This window comes from Natator depressus, chromosome 4 (genome assembly GCF_965152275.1).
Source record: "Natator depressus isolate rNatDep1 chromosome 4, rNatDep2.hap1, whole genome shotgun sequence".
Classification (NCBI taxonomy): Eukaryota; Metazoa; Chordata; order Testudines; family Cheloniidae; genus Natator; species Natator depressus.
The window spans coordinates 98,422,866-98,448,237 of NC_134237.1; the positions used below are offsets into that span (position 1 = coordinate 98,422,866).

At 43.1% G+C, this 25,372-nt stretch overlaps 1 protein-coding gene and 1 pseudogene across 3 annotated transcripts in view; both read right to left on the minus strand.

The window, feature by feature from the left end:
- The window catches only part of NWD2 (NACHT and WD repeat domain containing 2), a 143,655-nt gene that overhangs the window by 83,326 nt on the left and 34,957 nt on the right, over positions 1-25,372 (minus strand). For all 3 annotated transcript variants that reach the window (XM_074951560.1, XM_074951559.1, XM_074951561.1), the window contains exon 2: positions 6,435-6,523. In XM_074951560.1, the coding sequence (XP_074807661.1) occupies positions 6,435-6,523 (89 nt within the window). The remainder of the gene's footprint in view (positions 1-6,434; positions 6,524-25,372) is intronic.
- On the minus strand, positions 3,720-6,119 carry LOC141986057 (nucleolar complex protein 4 homolog pseudogene; annotated as a pseudogene).

The following is a 25,372-nucleotide window of genomic DNA, read 5'->3' on the forward strand; positions in this document are numbered from 1 at the left end:
CAAGTTGTAAGTAGAAATAGGGCTAACCTACTCTCACAGTATGCCAACATTTTTATGGCTGACTTAGAACAACGCTTCCACGGCTCTCATCCCCTAATGCCCCTACTCTACTTGTGCTACATTGATGACATCTTCATCATCTGGACCCATGGAAAAGAAGCCCTTGAGGAATTCCACCATGATTTCAACAATTTCCATCCCACCATCAACCTCAGCCTGGACCAGTCCACACAAGAGATCCACTTCCTGGACACTACAGTGCTAATAAGCGATGGTCACATAAACACCACCCTATGCTAGAAACCAACTGACCGCTATACTTACCTACATGCCTGCAGTTTTCATCACATGATCCATTGTCTACAGCCCCAAGCTCTAAGACACAAACGCATTTGCGTCAATCCCTCAGACAGAGACAAACCCTACAGGATCTCTATCAAGCGTTCTTAAAACTACAATACCCACCTGCTGAAGTGAAGAAACAAATTGACAGAGCCAGAAGAGTACCCAGAAGTCACCTACTACAGGACAGGCCCAACCAGGAAAGTAACTGAACACTACTAGCCGTCACCTTCAGCCCCCAACTAAAACCTCTCCAGCGCATCATAAAGGATCTAAAACCTATCCTGAAGGATGATCCCTCACTCTCACAGACCTTGGGAGACAGGGCAATCCTCGCTTACAGACAGCCACCCAACCTGAAGCAAATACTCACCAGCAACCACACACCACACAACAAAAACACTAACCCAGGAACCTATCCTTGCAACAAATCTTAAACCGGTTAAAGAAAACTTAGTTTGATAGCATTCTGTCTGGTAAGAAATCACTTATCAATAGTTGTGGTTGTGAAATCCTCATTTCTTTTTTGTTTTATCTTTATGATCCCCACTTCCCTATTGTGTGTATGATTTCTGTCCGGTTCTTTGATTTTCTGTCTGTTTCATAATTAATTTTGCTAGCTGTAAATTAATTAAGGTGGTGGGGTATGATTGGTTAGAGAATTTTGTTACAATATGTTAGGATTGGTTAAGGTATAGCTAAGCAGGACTCAAGTTTCACTATATAAACTGGGGTCCAAAAGGAAGTTCACAGGCCCAAGAACAGAGCTGCTAGACCTCAACACTTTGCCAATGACACCATGCAGAAACTAGAGCCGCCCAGGTGGACCTGATCCTGACTGGCCAGCAGGGAAAAGTTCATCTGTCTTATTCGGAGTGGTGAGCATTGTACAGTAACTCCTCACTTAATGTTGTAGTTATGTTCCTGAAAAATGCGACTTTAAGCAAAATTATGTTGAGCGAATCCAATTTCCCCATAAGAATTAATGTAAATGGGGGGGTTAGGTTCCAGGGAAATTTTTTTCACCAGACAAAAAAGACATGTGTATATATATATACATACACACACACAGACAGTATAAGTTTTAAACAAACAATTTAATACTGGTACACAGCGATGATGATTGTGAAGCTTGGTTGAGGTGGTGAAGTCAGAGGGTGGGATATTTCCCAGGGGATGCCTTACTGCTAAATGATGAACTAGCAACTGGCTGAGCCCTCAAGGGTTAACTCGTTGTTAATGTAGCCTCACACTCTACAAGGCAGCACGAATGGAGGGAGGGGAGACACCATGGCAGACAGAGACACACACCCTATGAGAGAGAGATGCGCATTGCTCCTTTAAGACGCTGACCCCACTCTAAGTACACTGCCTTTTTAAGTTAATCAGCAAGCTGAGATGGCAGCTGCTGCCAGGAAGCTCCCTCTGTCCTGAGCCCTGTCATGTGTCCCCCTGCTCTATGGAAGATGGGGTAAGCGGGGTGCAGGAGCAGGGGGGAGGGGGACACCCTGACATTAGCCCCCCCTCTTCCCCGCACAGCAAGCAGGAGGCTCCGTGGAGCAGCTCCAAGGCAGAGGGCAGGAGCAGCACATGGCAGTGGAGGGAGGGACAGCTGAACTGCTGGCAAATGATAGCCTGCTGGGCGGCTGCTGCACAGGGAACTTAGGGGAGCGGGGAGCTGATAGCGGGGCTGCCGGTCCACCCTGGTTCCAAGCCCCCACCAGCTAGCTCCAATGGGCAGCTCTTCCTGCAAGCAGTGGAAAAAGCAGGCGGCTGCCAAACAACATTATAAGGGAGCATTGCACAACTTTAAACGAGCATGTTCCCTAATTGATCAGCAATGTAACAATGAAACAACGTTAACTGGGATGATTTTAAGTGAGGAGTTACTATATGTGTACCGTGTGCATTCTGTTTTGGTGATTGTTAATAAATAGAGGTTAAGCAGGATATTACTGGGTAAGGCTCTTTCACTGGTAAAAGACCCCGTAAACCCACAAAAGATTAAGCCCGGAGGGAATGGGTGTTTGCCTGGAGCCCACAGAGAGGTAAAGTTAGAGTGCCTAAATTAAGAGGATTATGCCTGAACCCTAGGAACAGGATAAGGGTGGGTGCCCTAAAATGTAAGGTTACACCTGAGCCCAATGAATGGGGTAAAGGTGGGTGCCTAAATTAAGAGGGTTACGCCTTGAGCCCTAGGAACTAGATAGAGGTGGAAGCCTTGAGCCGTAGGAACTAGGTGGAGGTGGAAGCCTTGAGCCCTAGGAACTAGGTGGAGGTGGAAGCCCTAGGGCATGGCTACACTGGAAACTTTGAAGTGCTGTTGCAGGAGCAGCACTTTGAAGTGTGAGTGTGGTCGCATGCGAGCGCTGGCAGAGAGCTCTCTCAGTGCTCCTGGTAATCCACCTCCACAAGGGGGTTAGCTCAGAGCGCTGGGAGCACGGCTTCCAGGACTTGGAGCCTGTCCACACTAGCGCTTTAAAGCACTCAGACTTGCTGCGTTCAGGGGGGTGATTTTTCACACCCCTGAGCCAGCAAGTTAGAGCGCTATAAAATATAGGTGTAGACAAGCCCCTGGAGTGTGCAAGTGACAGAGTTTTGTGCAGGTAACAACCTCTGGAATGAAACCTGGGCAGAACCCAGGCCTAATCGTCTGAGAAGGTCCCCACTCACCCCAACTCCACATGCCCAGATTCAAGCATGATGAGTATGCTGCCAGAGTTGATCAGGTCCATCTAGCCCAGTAACCTATCAATGATACTGATCAACACCAGATGCTTCATAGGAAGGTGCAAGAAGGTCACAGAAGCACCTCAAATAGTCCAACCCATCAATTTAGATTTTACAGCCAAAACTCAATGGAACTACTCATAAAACAGTTCTGTTTGGCTTCCACAGTCAACGTCAGTCATAAAAAAATGTTTAATACCAAAGTGCAGCATCATTCTGATGCAAAATGCTCTGCAAAGAGATCATTCTCTTGCCAAATAATCCTCTCACTCCTCTCAAACTCTAGAGGGACACTGGTGGCTTTGTTCTTTTATTCTCTTAACAAAAAGCACATAGGCCAATAACTCCAGGAGCTCCGATATGTAGTCCACTAATTCAGACAGAGACTGGCTCACAATGACAACTGCTCAGGCCATATCAGGGTGATAATGGCTCTGAAGAGTCTGTAGCTCTTCCTCATCCATAATGTATGGATCTTCTGACAGATCTTCAAGCCTTGTGGGTGTGTCTATGAGAACCTTGCAAGCTGAGTGCCTCCAGAAGAGATTTCAGACGGAAGGAATAACCATCAGAAAAAACTAGGGAGGACTGGGGAGAGTCAACTTAGTGAGGCGTTGTATGAATGCTGCCACCAGGTATGCTGGCAACTATGATAAAGACAAAAATAAACCAGATAGCTGGAAAAACCAGGCTTGGTACTTCATGTGATATATTCAGGGGTGTAAGATGCTCTACACCTTTTTGTAAAAAGTCAGGGTATTCCAGATTATGCTGGCAAATCAGAATAAATAATCCATGTAAGGCTAGAAGACTGACTGCTCCACCTACAGCATCTCACATGTGACTGTCAGGAAGTCTATTCGGAGGGTGGGTTCACTCAGGTGAGGCAGGATTGAGTCATTCAAAATTACAAGAATCTTTTTGTAAAGACCGCTGGGTAGCTTGTGTTTAAGAAGGCCAAGCCACATCCTTTCAAATGCCTGTTTATGCTTCTTTAGCTTCAATACATTCCATGCCTCCTGCTTAGCTTGCTTCACTATGAAACTGACCACCTCATTCTCTTTGTTCGGCATGCTAATAGATTAAACGAGGAAAAATACATTCTGCTGGTAAAGAGATATACTCTTTTGTCTTCTGCATGACTTGTCTGATGTTTTCAGCAACCACCTTCACCACAAAGTACCAAATGTCTTCATAATCCAGGTATTCTTGGAAAAGCAAGGTCAGGAGTGAAGAGTCCTCTTCTTAAGACATTAAGTTCTTCTGATGGGGTATTGACCCCACACTTGCCCTGAAGAGCTTAATGTAGGCTAAGAAGGGGTCCAATTAACCAGACAGGCCACAGCTGAGGGGGATCAGGTAGTTTAAGTAATCCGCTGACTGAATAATGAGGAAACCCAGCTGAAGAAGAACGAGCTGGGCTGGGTTTATAAAGACAGGAAGTTAGCAGAGGAAGGCTGCAGGGAAATAGGCTGCAGTCACTCCCTGGGAGAAGGGAGATATATTTAGGGTCTACACAGCCAAAGAATCCTACAGTTACCCCCTGGGAGGAGGGAGTTTTGGGGCTGGCAAACCTGGGGCAGCCAGAGGTTATGAAATGCTTAGGGAAAAGCTAGTAAGATAAAGAATGGAACAGATGGTGGCTGCTGATTAGATGGTCCATGAGCTGGAACCCAGAGTAGAGAGCAGGCCCAGCTTCACCTACCAGCCACTGGAGAAGTGGCACCAGCTGAACAGTGAACAGCTGCCTGAGCCCGTTTATAAGAAGACTTCGGTACCCCAGAAGGAGAGGACATGTGACTTGGCCGGAGGGCTAAGCCATGAACACGGAGAATCTTGCCTCGCTGAGGGCCAGGAAGAGAAGGTACAGCATGCAGCGAGAGGTGGAAAGGATGTGTTGGACCTGGAATCAGCTAATCCCCAGAGTGACAAGGGGAAGGCTCACTAGCGGTGAGCAGACCCTATGACAGTTCTCCACAACTAATTTTAAAAGCTCATGAGGGAAACTGAAACTCCCATTCTACCTTGACTGAAGGGTATTTCCCTTCCAACTCAACAAAGTTTGTGATAATTCCTTGACCTGAAAAGACTCATGGCCCATCAGCTCCACCAAGCAGTTGACACAACTGTTATAACAATGCCTCCTCCCTATTTTGTACTTACTTTCTGCACTGCAGTTCTCTGTGAAAGAGGACTCTTGATCAAGCAGCTGGCCTCCAAACAGCTCCCGCACTCCAGCAGTGCCGCAAACTGGCTGCAGGGTCTGATGGCGCAAAGGATAGCGGCATCTTCGGCTGCCTGCAGCAGCTCCAGGATCTTGAAGAAGTAGCTGCCATTGCCCTGGCTCTGCAACACCAACTCCAGGCTGGTGGCCAGCATAGCAGCCATGCTCTGTCCTGGCAGCACCATCACCAGGTGCTACCTGCTCCACTGCTCCCAGCTGGGCCCAATGGGAGTCTTTCTATTGCCAGAGTCTTCAGGAAGGTGCTTAAATACACGCCTAGCTAACTGTAAGAAGATGAGTGACTTTTATATTCATTACTGATACTGTTCCACAAGAGGTGTGGAAGGACCAAGTTATTGTAAAATACAAGGTGAAAAAGGTTTGAGTGAAATCCTAGTCCCACTGAAGTGGGTGGGAATTTTGCCATTTTCTTTAATGGAGCCAGGATTTTACCCCATATCTTTCCAAACCTGGCCATGACTCTGCAAACACATGGGATAGTTTAAAAAAAAAAAGTTCAGAGTTTTTCATTGGTCATCAAGGCTTCAATAATTGGCCTATCAAATTCATTTCCATGTTACTGATGACAAAACTGTAGTTGTAGCAGTAATTATTATATGGAGTATGAAGATGCTGTGACTTAAATGATGATCAAAAGAAAAGCAGGAATGATGTGATTAACATTAACCCAACTGTTGAAACTATATGTGACTTTATATTTTCTGAATATGAATAGTTTAACTTCTAGAAAGACAGTACCATAATTTGGATGTGACATTATTTCCTCTTAGGTGTTTTGTATTTTTACAGTTTCATTATGCATTACTTTCAAGAGGAAATGTTATTAATTTGTTACTGTATTGTTCTTATTTACCAGTAAACACTCTTCTATAGAGCAGTGTGGATTTTTCTTAGCTGTCTTTTTATTAATACCAGCACTCTTTACTTGTGATGCTTTGAGCACTTCAATTTGACAAAATTATCATATTACATGTACTTTTTTTGGTTTTGTATAGGCTTCTATTTTGTGTCGATTTATCAATAATTACACTATTTTTACATATAAATCAAAAATATTTTCAAAAATAGGAAGGTTAATTATATATCATAATTGAATATTTAATGTAATAAAATCTACCTGTAATTCCAGCCCATAGTTTTCCCTGCAGAATTCTCTCAGCTTGGGACAAACATGTTCTCTGAGTGTACTTCTTTCTGCTACTGTATCTGTGATAGAAAAAAGAATGTTGTTAACATTGATATTAACTCTATATTTTTATGATATATATATATATATAAAAATAGAGATATATATATATATATATATATATATATTGATTGATTTTTGGAGGAAAATAGACAAGTCTTGAAAAAATGAGTGAAAATCTAATAGGGGGATATCAATACCCAAACTTTATGTCCCTGGATGTTATGTTTAATGTAAATGTGTTATGATATTTAATACAACCAGCTTAATACATATTTTACAAATAGGCTTCTGTAAAACAGGACTGAACTGACCCTGTAAAGTCAGCAGTCATATGTCAACTTGACTTTTATTTAATTTTCAGGGAGCTGAATTTTACTGATTAGCAAAACCTCCAGAACAAAGAGACAAACCAAAGATTAGGTAGGTATAGCAGAATATGCATAGATAAATCAAGGTTTCATTGCAGTGAGAGCCAAATTCTACCATCATATCTTCACCCCCTCTAATTCTGTACTCTCTTAAAAGAGAAGCATTGAAATTAGTGTACAAAATGCACCAATCCTCACACCCACATGTGGCCTATAAGTCTGGGTATGCAGATCTCCAGAGGCCTGTTTTCATAATTAAAAAAAAATTAGTAAATTACTAAGGCTACATCTGTTCTTGGACCTGGGGATTTGATTCTCATCTTGCATAGACATACTTGTGGTAGTTCTCATCTGTGCTAGGGCGCTAAAAATAGCATTGTGGCCACAGTCGCACAGACAGCAGCAGCACCCAGGGGGTTCAGCCAGGTTTGTACTCAGGACAGCTAGTACAGTGCTGCCACTGCCCATGCTACCATGGCTACACTACTATTCTTAGCATCCGAGCTCACATGAGAGCTAGCAAGAGTATGCCTACATGAGCTGGGAATAACACCCCTAGTATAGATGTAGCCTTAGAATCAAAGATCCTAGTGAGTGCTCTCTGTCAGCCACCCACTGGGACTGCTGTGAGGGGAATCCAAGCCTCTGCTGGTCTGCGTTCCCAGCGTGCAGGGCCGGCTCCAGGCACCAGCGTTCCAAGGAGGTGCTTTGGGGCGGCAGTGTTTCCGCCACGGCGGCAATTCGGCAGCAGCTTCTCTGTTCCGCCGGCCGCAGCGGCAAATCAGCGGCAGCTTCTCCCTTTTGCCGTCCGAGGCGGCAGTTGTTTTTACTGCTTGGGGCGGCAAAAACTGTAGAGCCGGCCCTGCCAGTGTGTGTCAAGCTTTTAGAGCTGCAGCAGGCTATAGCACTGGTTCCTCCCATGGCTTCTCTGGCACATTTCCTGAGCACTGACTGTCTGTTCCTCTTCTAGGAAATGTGGGTTCTCAGCCCACCTGCTGTAGCCCTCGAAGACCAGTGCTGACCCCTGAGATACCCTGATTATTCAAACTCCGCCCCAGAGGTGCAAAGCTTCTTGTTTACAGTTTACCTCTCTCAGGGACATGCAGCAGTTCTGAAGCAGTCAACAAACACTTTGCACAGTCTTAAACGCCTTTATCCTCTTTTATACTTAATCAGGTAAAGTATAGGAGCGCACCGATCATACAAAACAACAAACACTAAATGCATGTCCCTGCCTCACTTTCTTCATCACTTCAGGGCATTCTCTGAGCTGGGGTCCGAGTTCCTGGGATTTTGCAGAGTCCTTGGGGGCCAACTGGTCAGGAAAGTACATAGGGCACCCTTACCCCATTTAAACCCTTTCTGGCCACCTGGTCTCTTTTGTTCTCCTCCTGGTACTGTTCCACTGCTCCTACCTTCCTTCCAGAGGAAACAGCTTAACTGGTTTTTCTAAGGATGCAGCTTCTTCTTTGCATAATTGTTGTGAGATCTAAGTACCGTCATTAACTTTAACCTTTCTATCTGGGGTAAATACGCTTTATTCCGGGGGCATTATACACCAAAAAATTAAAAATTCTGTGCATATTTTAAAATTCTACAAATTTTATTTGTCAAAACAACACTACATAATCTTGCCAGTTTCAATTATTTTGGTAATTTATTTCAAAATACCTGTCAGCAAGTATGTTTGTAACAATACAGACACACACAAAATTTCCCCCAGGAGTAGAGTGTTAAAGAAACCCCTATGACAACCCAGTTCCTGTTTCTTTGACCCCTTCCCACCCCCCAGAGCCCAGCCTGGGGGTCAGACACCCACAACTTCTCCCCCCACTTCCCAGCTGTGGTGCCCCCCCTTGCCCAGACACCCATCCCCTCCCCTCCTTCCCCCAGAGCCCAGGGATCCAGAGGGAGAAACAATCTGATGTTCAGTCCCAGGCTTGAACAGAGTTTCCTGTGCACTGCCCTCTCCTTCCCTCAGGGCATGCTGGGAACTGCAGCTGCCAGGAACCCTCTAGCTCCCTCCCCTGAGCAGTGTCTTCTATGTGTGAGCTAAGCTCTGCCGGGCTCCAGCAGCTCCTAGTGGCAGCTAGCAACACTGCAGCCTATGTTTGTGGGGAAAGGAAATTCTGCATGCACATTAATTTCTGCAAAATTCTGCACTGCGCAGTGGCACAGAATTCCCCCAGGAGTAACGCTTTCAGGCTCTGTCAGCAATAGTATATCCACATACATATAGGCACTCAGGAAAGAGCAACTTTTCATAGTACAACTTCACAATATCAATCAGAATTTATAGGTTGTGCAGACAGAACCCCAAGTCATCACACTAAGACACCAAAGTTCTTATTAAAATACGATCTATACAAAATAGCTTTGGACGCATTTATTTATAATTAATTGTTGAAGAAATGTACTGACATGTTAGAGCTAAATTAGATGGTTCATCAAGAGCTATCTCAAGTAATCTGTTTCATAGCCTGAGAAACTGGGACACGGCTACATATATACTGCAAACATGTTAAACATGTTTTGTAGCCTCTTGATCTAATCCTAAAAAGGTGTAGGTTTGTGGATCGGATTTTGTTGTGGAACGACACCTACTCTGTGAGTCAGTACGGGTTGGGGAAAGGCACAAAGTGATTTTGTCAGTGCAAGGTTATTATTGGAAATAAAATTATGCTTGTGAACTACTGGGTCTGTGTGCCATAAAATGAAAAGTAACAGAGCATTCATTTATGAAAGATAAAGTAGAGCTGTGGCAGTTAGAGCAATATTTGTATAACTGCTTTGACATTAAGGAGCCATTTAAAAATTGACTTAACAATCCTCTTACGTTGTAAGTTACAGATGTCCACACAAATCAAACAATATGCTGTGTTTACCAGCCATATCTGACCTATGCATGCTGATGCTGAGGTCCATTTTCGCAATCTGGAGTTTGAGAGAGTGAGTTTGGGTGCATAATTTAATTAGTTAGATTAAGTAGTTAATATTCACACATCTTTGAAGTGCTATGTAAGTGTGAGATATTATCACAATTTATTATTGTAAACCAATGAATTTATTGGTTTTATTTATTATTATATTTACCTAATTTAAACTAAAATCTAATTTTATTTTATTATGTATTACCAATGAATTGATTTTTCTGCTCCCATACATTGTGAAAGAAACAATATTTTTGAGGGAAGATGTCTTATTGGATTTCTCCAGTTTCCCTCCCTTCTGTTTCCTCCTTCACTATCTCTTCACCATCAAAAGATCCAAGCTGCTCTGATGCTCCCATTCCCTACAATTTTCTTTCAAGCCTATGAAATCTGCATCAAACTGAAAAAAAGTGTGCTGTAAAGGTTTGAAAATTTATGTACATATTAAAGTCAGGCTGTCTTTAGTACCATAGGTTCTTTCTGCATAAATCTCTGGTGGAGAGAAAAATAACTAAAATACTTTACTTTAAATATCTTTTCTATACATAATGAATGTATGGTCTGATATCTTAAATTAGGTTTAATGTATTAAAGAGAGGAAGTGGTTAGGGTGAGGGTGGTAGGGGACTTGTGAGACACAGGCTCAATTACCTGTGCTACCAGAGACTTCCTGTGTGACCCCAGGCGAGTCACTTAGTCTCTCTGTACGTCAGTTCCCCATGTGTAAAATGAGGATTATAGTACCTTCCTACCTCACAGGGATGTTAGGAGGAAAAATACATTAAAGATTATGAGGTGCTCAGATACTATAGAAACAGAACATAAAATAGAAAGTCTACTAAGGAATGAAATACTTCCTACAATGGCATGTGACTCATTGGCAACTGCCAGTAGCAAAAATCCCCAATGGCCAGAGATGGGACACTAGATAGGGAGGGCTCTGAGTTACTACAGAGAATTCTTTCCTAGGTATCTGCCTGGTGGGTCTTGCCTACATGCTCAGGGTCTAATTGATCGCCATATTTGGGGTCAGGAAGGAATTTCCCCTGGGTCAGACTGGCAGAGACCTTTGGGGGTTTTCACCTTCCTCTGCAGCATGGGGCACAGGTCACTTGCAGGTTTTAACTAATGTAAATTATGAATTCTCTGTCACTTGAAGTCTTTAAATCATGATTTGAGGACTTCAGTAACTCGGCCAGAGGCTAGGGGTCTATTACAGGAGTGAGTGGGTGAGATTCTGTGGCCTGCAACATGCAGGAGGTCAGACTAGATGATCACAATGGTACCTTCTGACCTTAATCTATGAGTATATCAGAAATTTGTTAAATCCATCAAAAATATTTGACAATATCAGTTTCTACACTTATAGCCATTGAAGTATTGGACTTCAAATTTGTCACTGATCCAGGATGAAATATTCTATGTCCTTTGCCTTGAGCTAGGATAATTTTGGTGTGAAACAGTCTACCAAAAATAGGAAGTCTCATATTCTTAAGAAATGCAGTGTTTCCTTAAGAAAAACATTTAAATGATGGCTGGCCATCAACTGTTATCTGACTACAAAAATACATACCTGTAGTAGCATCAAGTATCTTAGTGACTGTAGAGAATATATTTTGCTGGAAAATCAGAAGCCCTACACATTGCTCAGTGGAGAAACCTCAACCAGATTTAAATGATCTTTTCCCATTTTCCAAAATGTGATACTTATTATAAAAATAGCATTGTCTCTTACAAGCAAGCAACTGGCTGTTGGGACATGAGCTTTCGGAAAAAAACAGTTTTAATTGGCTAATGCTGTCCAGTTCCTAAAATGACCAATATCATAGCAGACAAAATATTCTCTATATTGAAAAGCTAGAATGAGGAACAAAAATAGAGATCCACTGAGGGGAAAAAATATGGAGTGAACCATGATCATTTTTGGTCTGGGGAACAAAATATAGAGAGTACAATTTTGCCACCCTCACTCAGGTTGTATGATTTCAGTGGCACTACTTCTGGAATGAAGCACCCCTCAATGTGATGAGGGTAGTAGAATCTTGTTCAGAAAGAGAAATAAATCCAGCTCATCACACAGAACAGTCCTCAATTTTTTAACTCTCCAAAAATCAAATAGCGCTAAAGCATTGTCTAACTCAGCGGTGGCCAACCTGTGGCTTCGGAGCCACATACGGCTCTTCAGAAGTTAATATGCGGCTCCTTGTATAGGCACCGACTCTGGGGCTGGAGCTACAGGCACCAACTTTCCAATGTGCTGGGGGGTGCTCACTGCTCAACCCCTGGCTCTGCCACAGGCCTTGCCCCCACTCCACCCCGTCCCCTGAGCCTGCCGTGCCCTCACTCCTCCCCACTCCCTCCCAGAGCCTCCTGCATGCCACAAAACAGCTGATTGGGAGGTGTGGGGAGCGAGTGGGGAGGCGCTAATTGGCTGGGCAGCTGGTGGATGGGAGACGCTGGGAGCGGGTGGTGGGAGCTACTGGGGGCCTGCTGACATATTACTGTGGCTCTTTGGCAATGTACATTGGTAAATTCTGGCTTCTTCTCAGGAGCCACTCCTGGTCTAACTGGAATTCTGTCTGGTATTGCAACAAGGTACCCTACATTTTTAACGCCTGTCTACAACTCTTAATGGAAAAAGATAAAACATTTGTTTAATTGGAATTCTGTTCATTTAAACTCTTATTTGATTAAATTACACTGTCCTTGTCAGACTGGGAATTGGCCTTTGTTGATTTTGTGATCCCTACATGCATGTCATTCCTGGATGAGCCCACCAAGTGTTGGAGGCCCATGTGGCTGTAACAGTTGGAGATCCTGCAGTGCTTGCAGATTGGAGGGGAAATTTTTGCCTTAAATCTTTAAGTTTCACAGACTTGCAGGTTATTTTTATGATGCATCTGTCTGAAAGTAAGGACATAAGCTTGTTCCACCTTTATGGTGATGCTACTCATTCAGAAACAATATCATTTCTGTAGGGCCTCACTAATTCAGAAGTTTTGGTACTTATATTAATGAACAATTAAGAATTCCTGTTTTTATTACTTTATGAAGCTTGTCTTTCTGAAAATGGAATGGCACATAATTTAAAATGGAGCAGAGTAATTAGGATGGAGGACAGATAAACTGGTTTAATTAAATAAAATCTGACTTGATTCATACTGACAGAAAATCTGTGAGGTTGGCAAGGCCCTAAAAATTGGGAATCTCACCGACAGGCAAATTTTAACTTATAGGCTGCTGCAGACGAAGAGATTACTTAAACAACATTCTTCTGGCTGCCAGAATAAAGTAGTGGCAACAGCACAACAGAATTTTATCCTAATGTTAATCAGGTACTCTGAAATCCAAATGATAGCCTTAGAGTCTATGATAAACTGTAGTCACAAAATTGTATTTGCAAAAGTGGAGGATAAGTTAAGACTTTTTAAAAATTCTGGGCAGATACTGATATCAAACCAACAGAACACGGTGTCCTTTTTGTCAGACACAGCCTCACTGAAAGAATAATTACCCATGAGCGGTAACTCCTACGGATCACTACTTCCCTGAGTGCACACCTTGCATCATTACAAAATGCCCTGCCTCATTCAGGGCCTGAACCAAAGCCCACTGTCATCAGTGGAAAGACTCCCATCGACTTCAATGGGCTGTGGATCAAGATAGCATGCACTTTACTTTGCAATGTATGAAGCACAGCTCCTGATGCTCACATTAGAAAATGCACATTGAATGATGTAGGATGCATGTAGAGCCCTGCCTCATTTAATGGGAGTAAATTTTTGATGATGCAGCTAAATTAGCCATTTACACATGTGGCCCATCTTCCTGCCAAATGATAGGTGATCACTGTTTATGTGATGTATGATTTTTTGAAGGCTCATAGCTAAGTCAAATCACAGCCAGATTTCATCAGAATAATCAAGTGTACTGTTTCTCTGAGTGGTCCATTTCCCATGCCAAATTTTAACTTTTGAATGCAAGCTCTTTTGTTAGTACTTTTAAAAAGTATATAATGGGAAGAGTGTATATTTTACATTCTTGGATTTGAAAATGAGTGAATCATATTGGTTCAAACTTGCCAAAACCATTCACCTTTTGACTAATACCAGACACGGAAAAGTTCTGTCCAATCGATGAAAGTTTCAGAAAGGTATAAGCAAATGAAAATAGGGAGTTAAAAAGGAAAATTGTAGGCAATCAGCTCTTTGCAATCATTAACACTTCTACCATAACAATCCTGCCCACACAACTATTTCCTGTTCCCTGTGACACACCAGCAGCTACAGTGGCCCAAATTTGGCAATGGAGACAAGAAAATTTGTAGAGGTTAATCTCACAACTTGTTTACAAATCCAAACTGGTCTTCAAAGACACAGCACATTTAAGTTTACAGCCTATTCATGTAACTGACACACATATGTAAGGATTACCTGTGGGAGTAATGCAAGTTCAGGCCCTGAAACGAGTGAAAGTCGCAGCTACGGCAGTTGTATGGGCCATAACAATGGGATTGACTAGACAGGAGTGTTGTGCTACCCGGCTCGCAGAGGACCGGAGGAAAGCTGTTGACTGACACAGCAGACAACATTTGTCTTATTGGGATCCAGGCAGCAGACAACATTTGTGACGGGCAGGCAGCTAAACCTGGAACCGAGAGAGAGAGAAAAGCAGCCTTTGCCACTGCTGAGACCACCACACCGATTAATGCTCGGCAGCAGGGGTAGTCATTTTGTCAAGGCCCAAATTCCCTGGTCATGGTATAGTCACGGTCCAAACTCCAGAGGAAAAACAAACAATAATAAGTAAATAAAAATATTTTGGGGTCCGTTCAAAAGTGTCTGGCGGTCCAGATTTGGCCCACGGTCTGCCTATTGACTACCACTGCTATCCACACAAAGTCCAGAGCCATCAACAATATTAACACTGATCATTTCTTCCAGAGCTGCTCCTTGTGCACAAGGGGTGAGCGACATGCTCTATCCTAATGGATGCAGCAGACTTCTCCCTTCCTATCCGCAGTGTGCCAGCCCTGCTCCCTGGGCCCCCGCAGAGAGGTGGTGGGGCTTTGGCCCTGCCTCTTCTATAGCCCCTTTTTTCTAGCTTACTCCCCCCTTTGTGCTCTTTTGAACACAGGAGGTACAGGCATTGTTATCATTAGATGCTCTTTTACAGTCATAGAAGGGGGGGCCAGAGGAAACTTTTGCTGGCACCTCTGCCTTTGCATGAGTGAAGAGCATCTCTCCTGATCTAACCGTAAATGCATAGCCATTCAGAAACCTCACTGAAGAACATGGTATAAATACAATACTTAGCTTTGCTGGGGGAGGTAGCATCATGGACAGCGCGTGAGCCCCCCCTTCGGGGAGGCTAGCCACGCAGCCCTACCTCTTCCACCCAAGGCACCACCCCTACCCCCATCCATGGGAGCCCCAAGCACCCTCCACCCCATTCGTGGGTGCCCTGAGTGCCCTCCCCCCCATCCACTGGAGCCTTAAGTCGTCTCCCCCCGCAGCCAGAGGAGCCCTGGCCAAACCATCCCGGGCCGCCGCCTGGCCTCACCATCATCCTGCTGACTTCTGGCCAGCAGCGGAGCTGAGCTCCTGCCAGCTTGGTGGAGAGGGCAGAGCATGGGCAGGGCCAGAGCTTGGCTTAGGGAGGCTTAGCTTCCCCTACCCTATTATGCCCGCTGCCCATGGGTAGCATAGATGTTTGGCACAGAGAACATTTTTATGCTCTACATTTTATTTGGCCAGCTGAATAAGTTTTCTTTTCATTGCCATGAGACTGCTAGAAATAGAAGAGTAAGTGGTGAAAATAATACTGAACATTACTTAGTAGCAATACTGAATAAGGGCACTACTTCCATACCTGCTAACAATAAGATGCTCACATCACCAAAGACTTTCAGCAACTCCTACTAAGCAGCAGGGTTTTTTTTACCTCATTTAGCACAATATCACTTTGTATTACTCATGTTACTAAAAGCTTTTGAATATCAAAAGGAAAATAATGTTCTCAAACCTTAAATATTATGGAAACCTTGTCTCTGCATATAATACCATAATAATAACAGTAATTTGCATTTCTATGGTGCCTTTCATCTGAGAATCTCAGAGCACTTTACAAACATCAGGTTAGATTCATAGAAACTGGCACATAGAGATGAAAATTACATGTCCCTGAGCTACCCTGGACCCAGAGCTCCTGGAGAAATTCACACTGAAAGAGGGCAGGTTGCATTACTGCCTTCTCCCTCCCTTGGGTTTCCATGTGAGCAGGGAGCAATTGGAATTAGCAATTGAAACTTCATAAAAGCCCATTTAGGGTAAGTTGTTAAGGGGACACGGTGAACCAGCTCACTCCCCAGCCTCCTTGCTGTAAAGATAGGGGTATGGAAGATTATAATTTAGAGACGCTCCTTCATAAGGGATAGTATTATGAATACAGGAATTTAGAGATGTGCCTTGGAAGCTGGGGTTGAGAACACCATGTAGCTGTGTACAGCAGTTCACCACAGAAGCTCTCTAGTTTGTTTTATTAAAAGTTGTATTCCTTTCTCATTCACTAGTTTGGTGTTTAATGAACCCCGAGATCATTACATGGTGTCAGAAGTGCTGAATGAGACGAAAACTGCAGTCATTTTGAAGTTAACTCCTGTGTTTGCAACTGAAAGCAGAGGCAAGGGGAGCCGTGGAGCAGCAAACAGAGAAGAACAAAGGCTTTTATATGTATTTTTATAAGGACAATAGCAGCTTGATTAGCTTAAGAAAGGGGAAATAGCCAAAAATGGATGGGTTGCAACCTCCATCCAGTCTGCAATTGTCCGGAATGTTGCGGAGAACTGGGAAAAATTCACACAGAGATTTACATTGTATTTAGTAGCCATAGGGGCAGCATAAACTGTGGAAGCACGAACCAAAGAGCTCAGTTCAACAGAAGGGTTCATCCATGTACTAAGTACAAAAGAATACAGCCAAAATAGGTCAAGTAAAAAAGTAGAACTGTACTGCCAACAGACCCCCGTTGTCAGCAGGCAGGATTGAACTTGGGACCTCTGGAACTTAGTACATGAGTCTCTACCGCATGAGCTAAAAGCCACATAGCCCTTAGCTAAGGCTGTAGAGCAGACTCATTAATCTCTCTCTAAGTGGTCTCAGTGCCACTAGATGGGACTGAACACCACACCCAGGAGGTGTGTGGGTTACAGAACCCCTTGCTATGAAAACCACTCCTGGGGGGAAGTCTGGGTACAGACAGTCAGGTGGAAGGTATGGATCACAGCATGCCCCGAACAGTGTGTTGCCCTCTGGAAAATTCTGTCATAAATGTGGGGAAAATAATCATTTTGCAAAATGCTGCAGATCTCAAATTCAGAAAACTCAACTGCATTCAGTTGAAGACAACATGGTTGAGGAGTTTTTCATAAACATACCTAAATCAAGCAAGCCGGATGAGAGGGACTGGATACTGCCAATGAAAGTGAATGAAACAATTATTCCACTGAAACTGGACACGGGAGCTCAGGTTAATATTCTGTCTGAACAAGATTATGAGAGACTGAAAATAAGACCAAAACTGAGCCCAACAAAAATAAAAGTACCTGATTATTCTGGAACAAATATACCAGTGAAAGGGAGGTGCATTACTAGCATCAACCATAAAAAAGCTATGTACAGGCTCCCATTCGTTGTAGTGTCAAAGGTCCACCAACTTTAGGCCTTGCCGCGTGTGAAAAACTCAGGCTGGTAAAACTGGTGCTTTTACTACAAGATCATACTGAACCTGGCTAAGAGGCACTCATTTGGGAATATCATGACCTGTTTCAAGGAATGGGTTGCTTGTAGGGTGAACATACAATCCAGATAAACAATCAGGTCCCCGCAGTTTTCCATCAATGTAGAAAGGTGCTATTTGTACTCTATGATAATCTCAAGACTGAGCTTGCAAGGATGGAAGCAATGCAAGTAAACAAAAAACTGAAGAGCCAACAGAATGGGTGCACTCCCTAGTCATTGTGGAGAGAAGTAACAGCCACCTACACATATGGTTAAATTCGAGAGACCTCAACAAGGCTATAAAACGAGAACATTTCAAGCTACCAACGAGGGAAGAAATTATGACTCAATTTGCAAATGCTCAGTATTTCAGTAAATTCGATGCATCCTTAGAATTTTGGCAGCTAAAATTAACTGAAGAAAGCTCAACACTACGCACATTTAATATCCCATTTGGATGATACAGATTATTACTGTGATGGGTTGGACCCCTTGGGAAGCCACTGGATGTGCTGAGATACCACTGAGTCTACCTGTTCTGCCAGCATGGGCCCCCTTTAACCTGTCTTGCTGAGCCAGGCTCTTAAAACCTCCTCTAACACACACAGGCAGAGCCACACCCAGCTGCAGATCAGCTCTGGGAAGACTCAGCTTCAGGGACTTGCCACAGCACCCAGATGTTCACCCCCACCCCCTTGGAGTAAAACCCCAAAATTATATGAAATTCACTTCTTCCCTCAATGTGGAGGAGGGTATGTGCAAATTCTCACCCCCGCCCCCGTTAGAAAACACATAAACTGGGTTATATTGTAAACCAGAAATAAATTTAACAACTATAACAGGTGTATTTTAAGTGGTTAAGGAGGTAGCAGACAGAACAAGGCAGATTACTAAGAAAATAAAACAGACCACACAAACTAAGCTTAATACACTAAAGAAACTGGTTACATGTAAGTTCTCACCCTAAATGTGGTTCTAATAATCTTCTTCACAGGCCAGATGCCCTTCCAGCCTGGGTCCAGTTCCTTCCCCCAGTTCAGTCTTAATTGTTCCCAGCAGTCATATTGGATGGGGTAGCAGGGGAGAACTGACATTCTGGATTACCTCACTCCCCACCCTTAAATAGGATTTCCATAAGGCGGGAGTCCTTTGTTTCCTAGTTTGACCCCCGTTCCCTTACAGTGGAAAGTTACAAGAAGTCCCAGGTAATGTTTTAGCATCAGGTGACAAGGCCACCTGACTGTAGGATCACAGCATCCATGAATCAGGGGCAGTATGGAGCGTCCACAGGAAGGCCAAGCTTTTCACAGTCCATTATCTTTGCTGATGGGCCATTGGCCCTGTCTGCCTTTCCATTGTTGTACCTGAAGTGTTAGCAGTGGGCATCACCCAAAGTGGCATAGTTGAAATACATATATATAGTCAATATTCCTAATTTCCGATTCAGAAATGATACATGCATACAAATAGGATAATCATATTCAGTAAATCATAACCTTTCCAATGATATCTCACGAGCCATCTTGCATAAAGTATATCTTAATTATGTCATATTCATATCATATGAATATGTTCATAAAGAATATGGAATGACACATCACAATTACACTTAACATTTGGCATAGCTTCAGCACCAGAAGTGTACCACAAAACCATACATATGATCTATGAACATATTAACGGTGTTCACACCTCAGTGGATGACATCATCATCTGGGGCTCAACGAAAGAGAAGCATGATTGTAGACTTTGGGAAGTCCTGGATGCAAGGAGATCTGCAAACCTCAAACTAAATAGGGCGAAATGTGTTTTGGGGTTACAGAACAGACTTTTGTTGGGATGTTATTTCCAATGAAGGTGTAAAACCTGGTAAGAGGAAGATTTCAGCCACTGAAATGGTGCCACATCCCCAACAGTTCCTGGGAATGGTTAATTATCTTGGAAATTCATACCTAATCTATCTACCAAAGCAGCGGCTTTGAGAAAACTCTTAAGAGAATAAAAAAGGAATGGTATTGGGGTGCAGAACAGATCATTGATAAAAATGTTAAATAGCATAGGGCCAAAAACTGATCCCTGCATGACCTCACAGGAAACACACCCGCCTAATGACAATTCCCTGTTTACAATGACATTTTGAGACATATCAGTCCAGCCAGTTTTTAATCAGTTTTATTGTGTGCCATGTTAATTTTGTATCATTCTAGTTTTTTAATCAAAATGTCATCCGGTAACAAGTCAAATGCCTTACAGATGTCTAAGTCTATTAAATCAACACTCAACAGAACCACTAACCCAGGAACCTATCCTTGCAACAAAGCCCGTTGCCAACTGTGCCCACATATCTATTCAGGGGACACCATCACAGGGCCTAACAACATCAGCCACACTATCAGAGGCTCGTTCACCTGCACATCCACCAATGTGATATATGCCATCATGTGCCAGCAATGCCCCTCTGCCATGTACATTGGTCAAACTGGACAGTCTCTACGTAAAAGAATAAATGGACACAAATCAGATGTTAAGAATTATAACATTCATAAACCATTGTAAGATGAGCTATTGCCAGCAGGAGAGTGAGTTTGTGTGTGTGGTTTTTGGAGGGGGGTGTGTGTGTGGGGGGGGGTGGTGGTGAGAAAACCTGGATTAGTGCTGGAAATGACCCACCTTGATTATCATGCGCATTATAAAGAGAGGTTTCAAAGAGGGATGGGCTATTACCAGCAGGAGAGTGAGTTTGTATGTGTGTCTGTGTGTGTGTGTGGGGGGGGGGGAAGGGTGAGAAAACCTGGATTTGTGCTGGAAATGGCCCTCCTTGATGATCACTTTAGATAAGCTGTTACCAGCAGGAGAGTGGGGTGGGAGGAAGTTTTGTTTCATGGTCTCTGTGTGTATATAATGTCTTCTGCAGTTTCCACGATATGCTATGCATCCGATGAAGTGAGCTGTAGCTCACGAAAGCTCATGCTCAAATAAACTGGCTAGTCTCTAAGGTGCCACAAGTACTTCTTTTCTTTTTTCTTTAAATCAACACTATTACCTTTATCAACCAAACTTGTAATCTCATAAAAAAAAAGATATCAAGTTACTTTGACAGGATCTATTTTCCATAAACCCATGTGCAGTGATCCAGGTGGCACACTCCAGCAGGAGGTGGGGCAGAAGCAGCCAGGGAGGCTGTGGAAACCTGCAGCTAATTAGGGCAAGGCTTGTTAGGAGCCAGACAGGAGGCAGCTGCTGGGGAAGCCCAGTTATAAGAAGCTGCCCAGCGGAGCAGAGGGGAGTCTCTCCCTGACAAGCAAGGGAGGAGGACTGGCTCCCAGGCATAGCACCTGATACAGAGCAGTGCTGGGCAGGCTCAGGGGAGCGGAGGCTGCAGGCCACTGCCAGAAAGGTCTAAGAAGGTGCAAGGGCCAAGGGGAAGTGGCCCAGGGATGACAGACAGACAAGGGGAGAGAAGGAGGGCAGAGAGGCTGCCGCTAGAGGGTCCCTGGGTTGGGACCCAGAGTAACAGGTGGGCCTGGGTCCCCCCTTGCACTGCACCTGGCTGCGGAGGAGCATGCCCAATACACATTGCAACTTGCCCCTGAAGTGAGGGGCTAGTCTTTGGGTTGTGGTTGGCCCCTGCAGTGGGTGCAAGCCAAAGGACTGCCATGACCCCTGGAAGGGGGGTGAAAAAGAAGTAGTGGACACTGCCGAGCAGGGGAGCAAAGCAGGTCCAAAACAGTGGAGTAGAGCAGACAATGGGCAAGACAAAACCTGCAGAGGGCGCTCCGAAGCTGGACTGAGCTAATTCCCAGAGCAACCAGCAGGAGGCGCCGCGGTGGTGAGTCAGCAACCCATTACACCATGTTTTACACACATTACTTTGCACAGGAGTTAAGGCATGCTGCAGTGAAATTGTAGGAGAAATCTGTCAGGCAGAATGTAATAAAACCACTGCACCTGACCAGAGAAGCGGGATCAACATAAAAACTCCTGTAAGAAACTTCAGTGGGACACCTAATGGTAATGAAGAATGTTCCAAAGGCCACTCTCAGTTTGGTTCACTTCCTTCTGAATTAGTGAGCTTGTATGGCAAGGATATTGTTTCTGAATGAACAGCCTCACCATAGAGGTGGAACACACTTATGTCCCTGGCTTTAGACAGATGCATCATAAAAATAACCTGCAAGTCTGTGGAATTTAAAGATTTAGGGCAAAATATTCCCCTCCAATGTGCAAGTGCTGCAGGATCTCCAACTGTTACAGCCACACAGGCATCCAACGCTCAGTGGGCTCATCCAGGAATCACATGCATGCAGTGATCACAAAATCAACAAGGGCCTCTATTCGCAGTCCAACAAGGACCGCGTAAATTAATCAAATAAGAGTTAAAATTAATAGAATTAAATCATACTTAGACATAAACACAATGAATACATCCAACAACAGTCAGTCACTAACAGTGAGAGCTTTTGTGTTAGGGCAGTCCAAATCCCCTTGGGCTCCAGGGCACCCCTTGGACAAACACACTCTGAGAATAATGGCATTTTCAAACAGGAATTCTTAAGTCTCTAGGGCTAAGGCTTCCCTGCTCAGGCCCTTCTGTACTTAGTGTTCCCTTTCCCAGGTGAAAGCCTCCCCCTTGTTCTTAGCTGCCTGCCTCATTCTGTGACCAGTTTCAGAACAATGCATTTTGAAGGAACCAAGATGAAAACACTCTATATATAAAGGTTTCTTTTCTTTATGTGATTATATTTTACTAGGGCACATATGTGTATGGAAAAAAACAGTTAAGATGCTGTTTTGTTTAGTAGTATGCTTGTCAGATTTAATCCCTGAAATTTCAAGTGTTAACTCCTATTTTAACCACATGACTGTCATTAAAAGGTAAAGAGGTTCATATGCCTACAATAATATACAGCTCTGAAAAGTTTCTCCCAAAGTGTTTTGGGGGATGTTCACAAGACAATTCAATGACAGGATATGGCTGTAAATGTATAAGTTACTTCAAAACATTAAACAAAAACCACACTGACAACCTAACATAGCATTCAAAAGTCAGGTCTTAGTTGTAAGCCCAACAATTCTATTTGTACCAATCAACTTTACATCTTGTCTCCAAAACCAAAGAATAACACTACTTAAAACTATGAACAAACTTTAAAATGTGGACCTTGTTTTTTTTAAAATGTTAATTTAAACTCCCTACTACAAATTGTGCAAATAAAAAGATTTAAATGTAGTAGGTTTTATTTCTCATTGGACACAATATCATTAGACATCATATACACACCCACACACAGGAAAATATGATGGTACCATATATGGTGAGGTGAGGTGTTAAAATACAGAACTGTGCATTTTAGGAGATACACCAACATAAAACTAGCGTGACAGACTGGAGAACCAGTCCCCATGTGCCCACACTCGGCAGAATTTCAACATAAATAATTACTTGATCCATGTATATGCAAGCTTTCTGTGTTCGCAATTTAAAATAGACTGTTTTCTGAAAGTTCACAATTTTTATTCGAAGGGTAATATTTTTATATGGTACAAGTTTAAGGCCTGATCCAAAGCCTTTTGAAGCCAATGGAAAGACTCCAGATGACTTTAGTGGGGTTTAGACTAGGCCCCAAATTTGTATCATATAAGCCCACTACCCATTGAAACCAACAGATTTTTTTCCCATTTACCTCAATGGGCTTTGGATCAAGTCCTTCCAGTCCAATTCTGCCCTCAGACATATGCAAACCATTCCTATTAAAGCCAATGAATGTGGCATGTGAGTATCCCAAGGCAGAATTTTATCCCCTGTATTGTGCTTATAAACTAACACCAGATAATTTTTAATGCATCAATCTTTCATGGTTAAATTCACTCACAGACTTTTAAGGTCAGAAGGGACCATCATGGTCATCTAGTCTGACCTCCAGCACATTGCAGGCCACAGAACCTCACCCACCCACACGTGTAATAGACCCTTAACATCTGTCTGAGTTACTGAAGTCTGCAAATCATGGTTTAAAGACTCCAAGTTACAGAGAATCCACCATTTACACCAGATTAAACCTGCAAGTGACCCATGCCCCATGCTGCTTAGGAAGGCGAAAACCCCCCTAGATCTCTGCCAATCTGACCTGTGGCAAAATTCCCTCCTGAATGGGCTGTGTGTGAAAGCTTCTAGATTGCAACTTTATTGCCTCAGTCACTGCCCCTCACATTCCCTATGCATGGATTTGAGGGCAAGGAATCAGAGTAACAGCCGTGTTAGTCTGTATTCGCAAAAAGAAAAGGAGGACTTGTGGCACCTTAGAGACTAACCAATTTATTTGAGCATGAGCTTTCGTGAGCTACAGCTCACTTCATCGGATGCTCAGGGGCAAGGAATGTGCACAAGCAGTGTGGGTGTTCTGCAGGATGGAAGGTCTTGAGCAGAATCTCTGCAGTGGCATGAATTTCACCTTCTGTAAACTACAGAAAGAGATTAATTCAATAAAAAGACAATTCTCTTTCATTTGATAAAGCAGACTAGCAAAAGCTCCCGAAAACAAGACAATTTACAAACAATTATTGTCATACAATTAAATGATGTGAAGGAAGAAGCTGTAGACAAAGCACATTACAGACAGCAAAATTAAGTCTGAAAATTACTTCTACAGAAGACGAAAGCTCATTACAGCTAAACACGAGCAAACAGCAAAGCCTGCAATGACAAGAATTGTTACTGTAATCAAAATTAATACGAAACAACCCATTATTTAACCTAGAGTAGGTTTCCTGGGTGATCTGTGCAAAATAAATTATAACATAAAAATTATGATCAGGATTAATATTAGGCTATCAAGCAGATGTATACAAAGAATTCAGTGAAAATTAGTGAATCTGAATATATTAATTCATACTTCAAAAAAATTAAGGCATTATACTTAAAATATTTCCTATTTTTCTATTTCAGTTTAACAATTATGTCATATGTATTCTGGCAATTCTAGTAGTTTTTCTGGCACTATTAGAACAAAGAAAAACAACCAGGACACGTTACTGAACCACTAGGGGCACTGAATCTGTGGCAATCAATAAAACCACAGGCTATCTCAGACATTTTGTCTCCCAACTAAGCTGCATATCAAAGTAGTGGAAGCAAAAGAAATAGGATACTTTAGCTGATACTTTGAGCAGACACAAAGCACTGGAGGACCACATAAAAATAAGTGAAAATGAACATAAGAGTGCATTAAAAAAATCATACATCTATCATGTACACAATATTGTAACAACTACCAAAGAAAAACAGACAGTTGTAACAAGGCATTTGTTGCTGAAATGAGTGAATTGCATGAAAAGATGCTGAAAGGAAATTGTTTGCTGCTGAGGGAAACTCCATTATGATCCACATCATATTCAAGAAATCCAAACAACTAATATAATGATCCTTACCATTTATACAGCACCATTCTCAGAAGATGTTAAGAGCAGTACAAACATTAACTAACTGCCTTTTATAGCACTCCTGTGAGGTAGGGTTAGGTTCTTGTGAACTCCTGGTTTCATATCTTAAGCAATCTGGATAATTTTTTCCAAGATTATATAGAGAGCCCTTCCAAATTCACAGCTGTGAAAAACACATCACAGCTGATGAAATCTGATCTCCCCCGTGAAATCTGGTGCCCAGCTGGGGGCTCCTACCCTGCACAGGACTCCAGCTGCTAGTCCCAGCAGGGGATGTGTCTTCCCCTGGAGGGGCTGCTCCTGGGGTAGGTCAGACCCACCTCTTGCATGTGACCTCCAGAAGAAGAGAA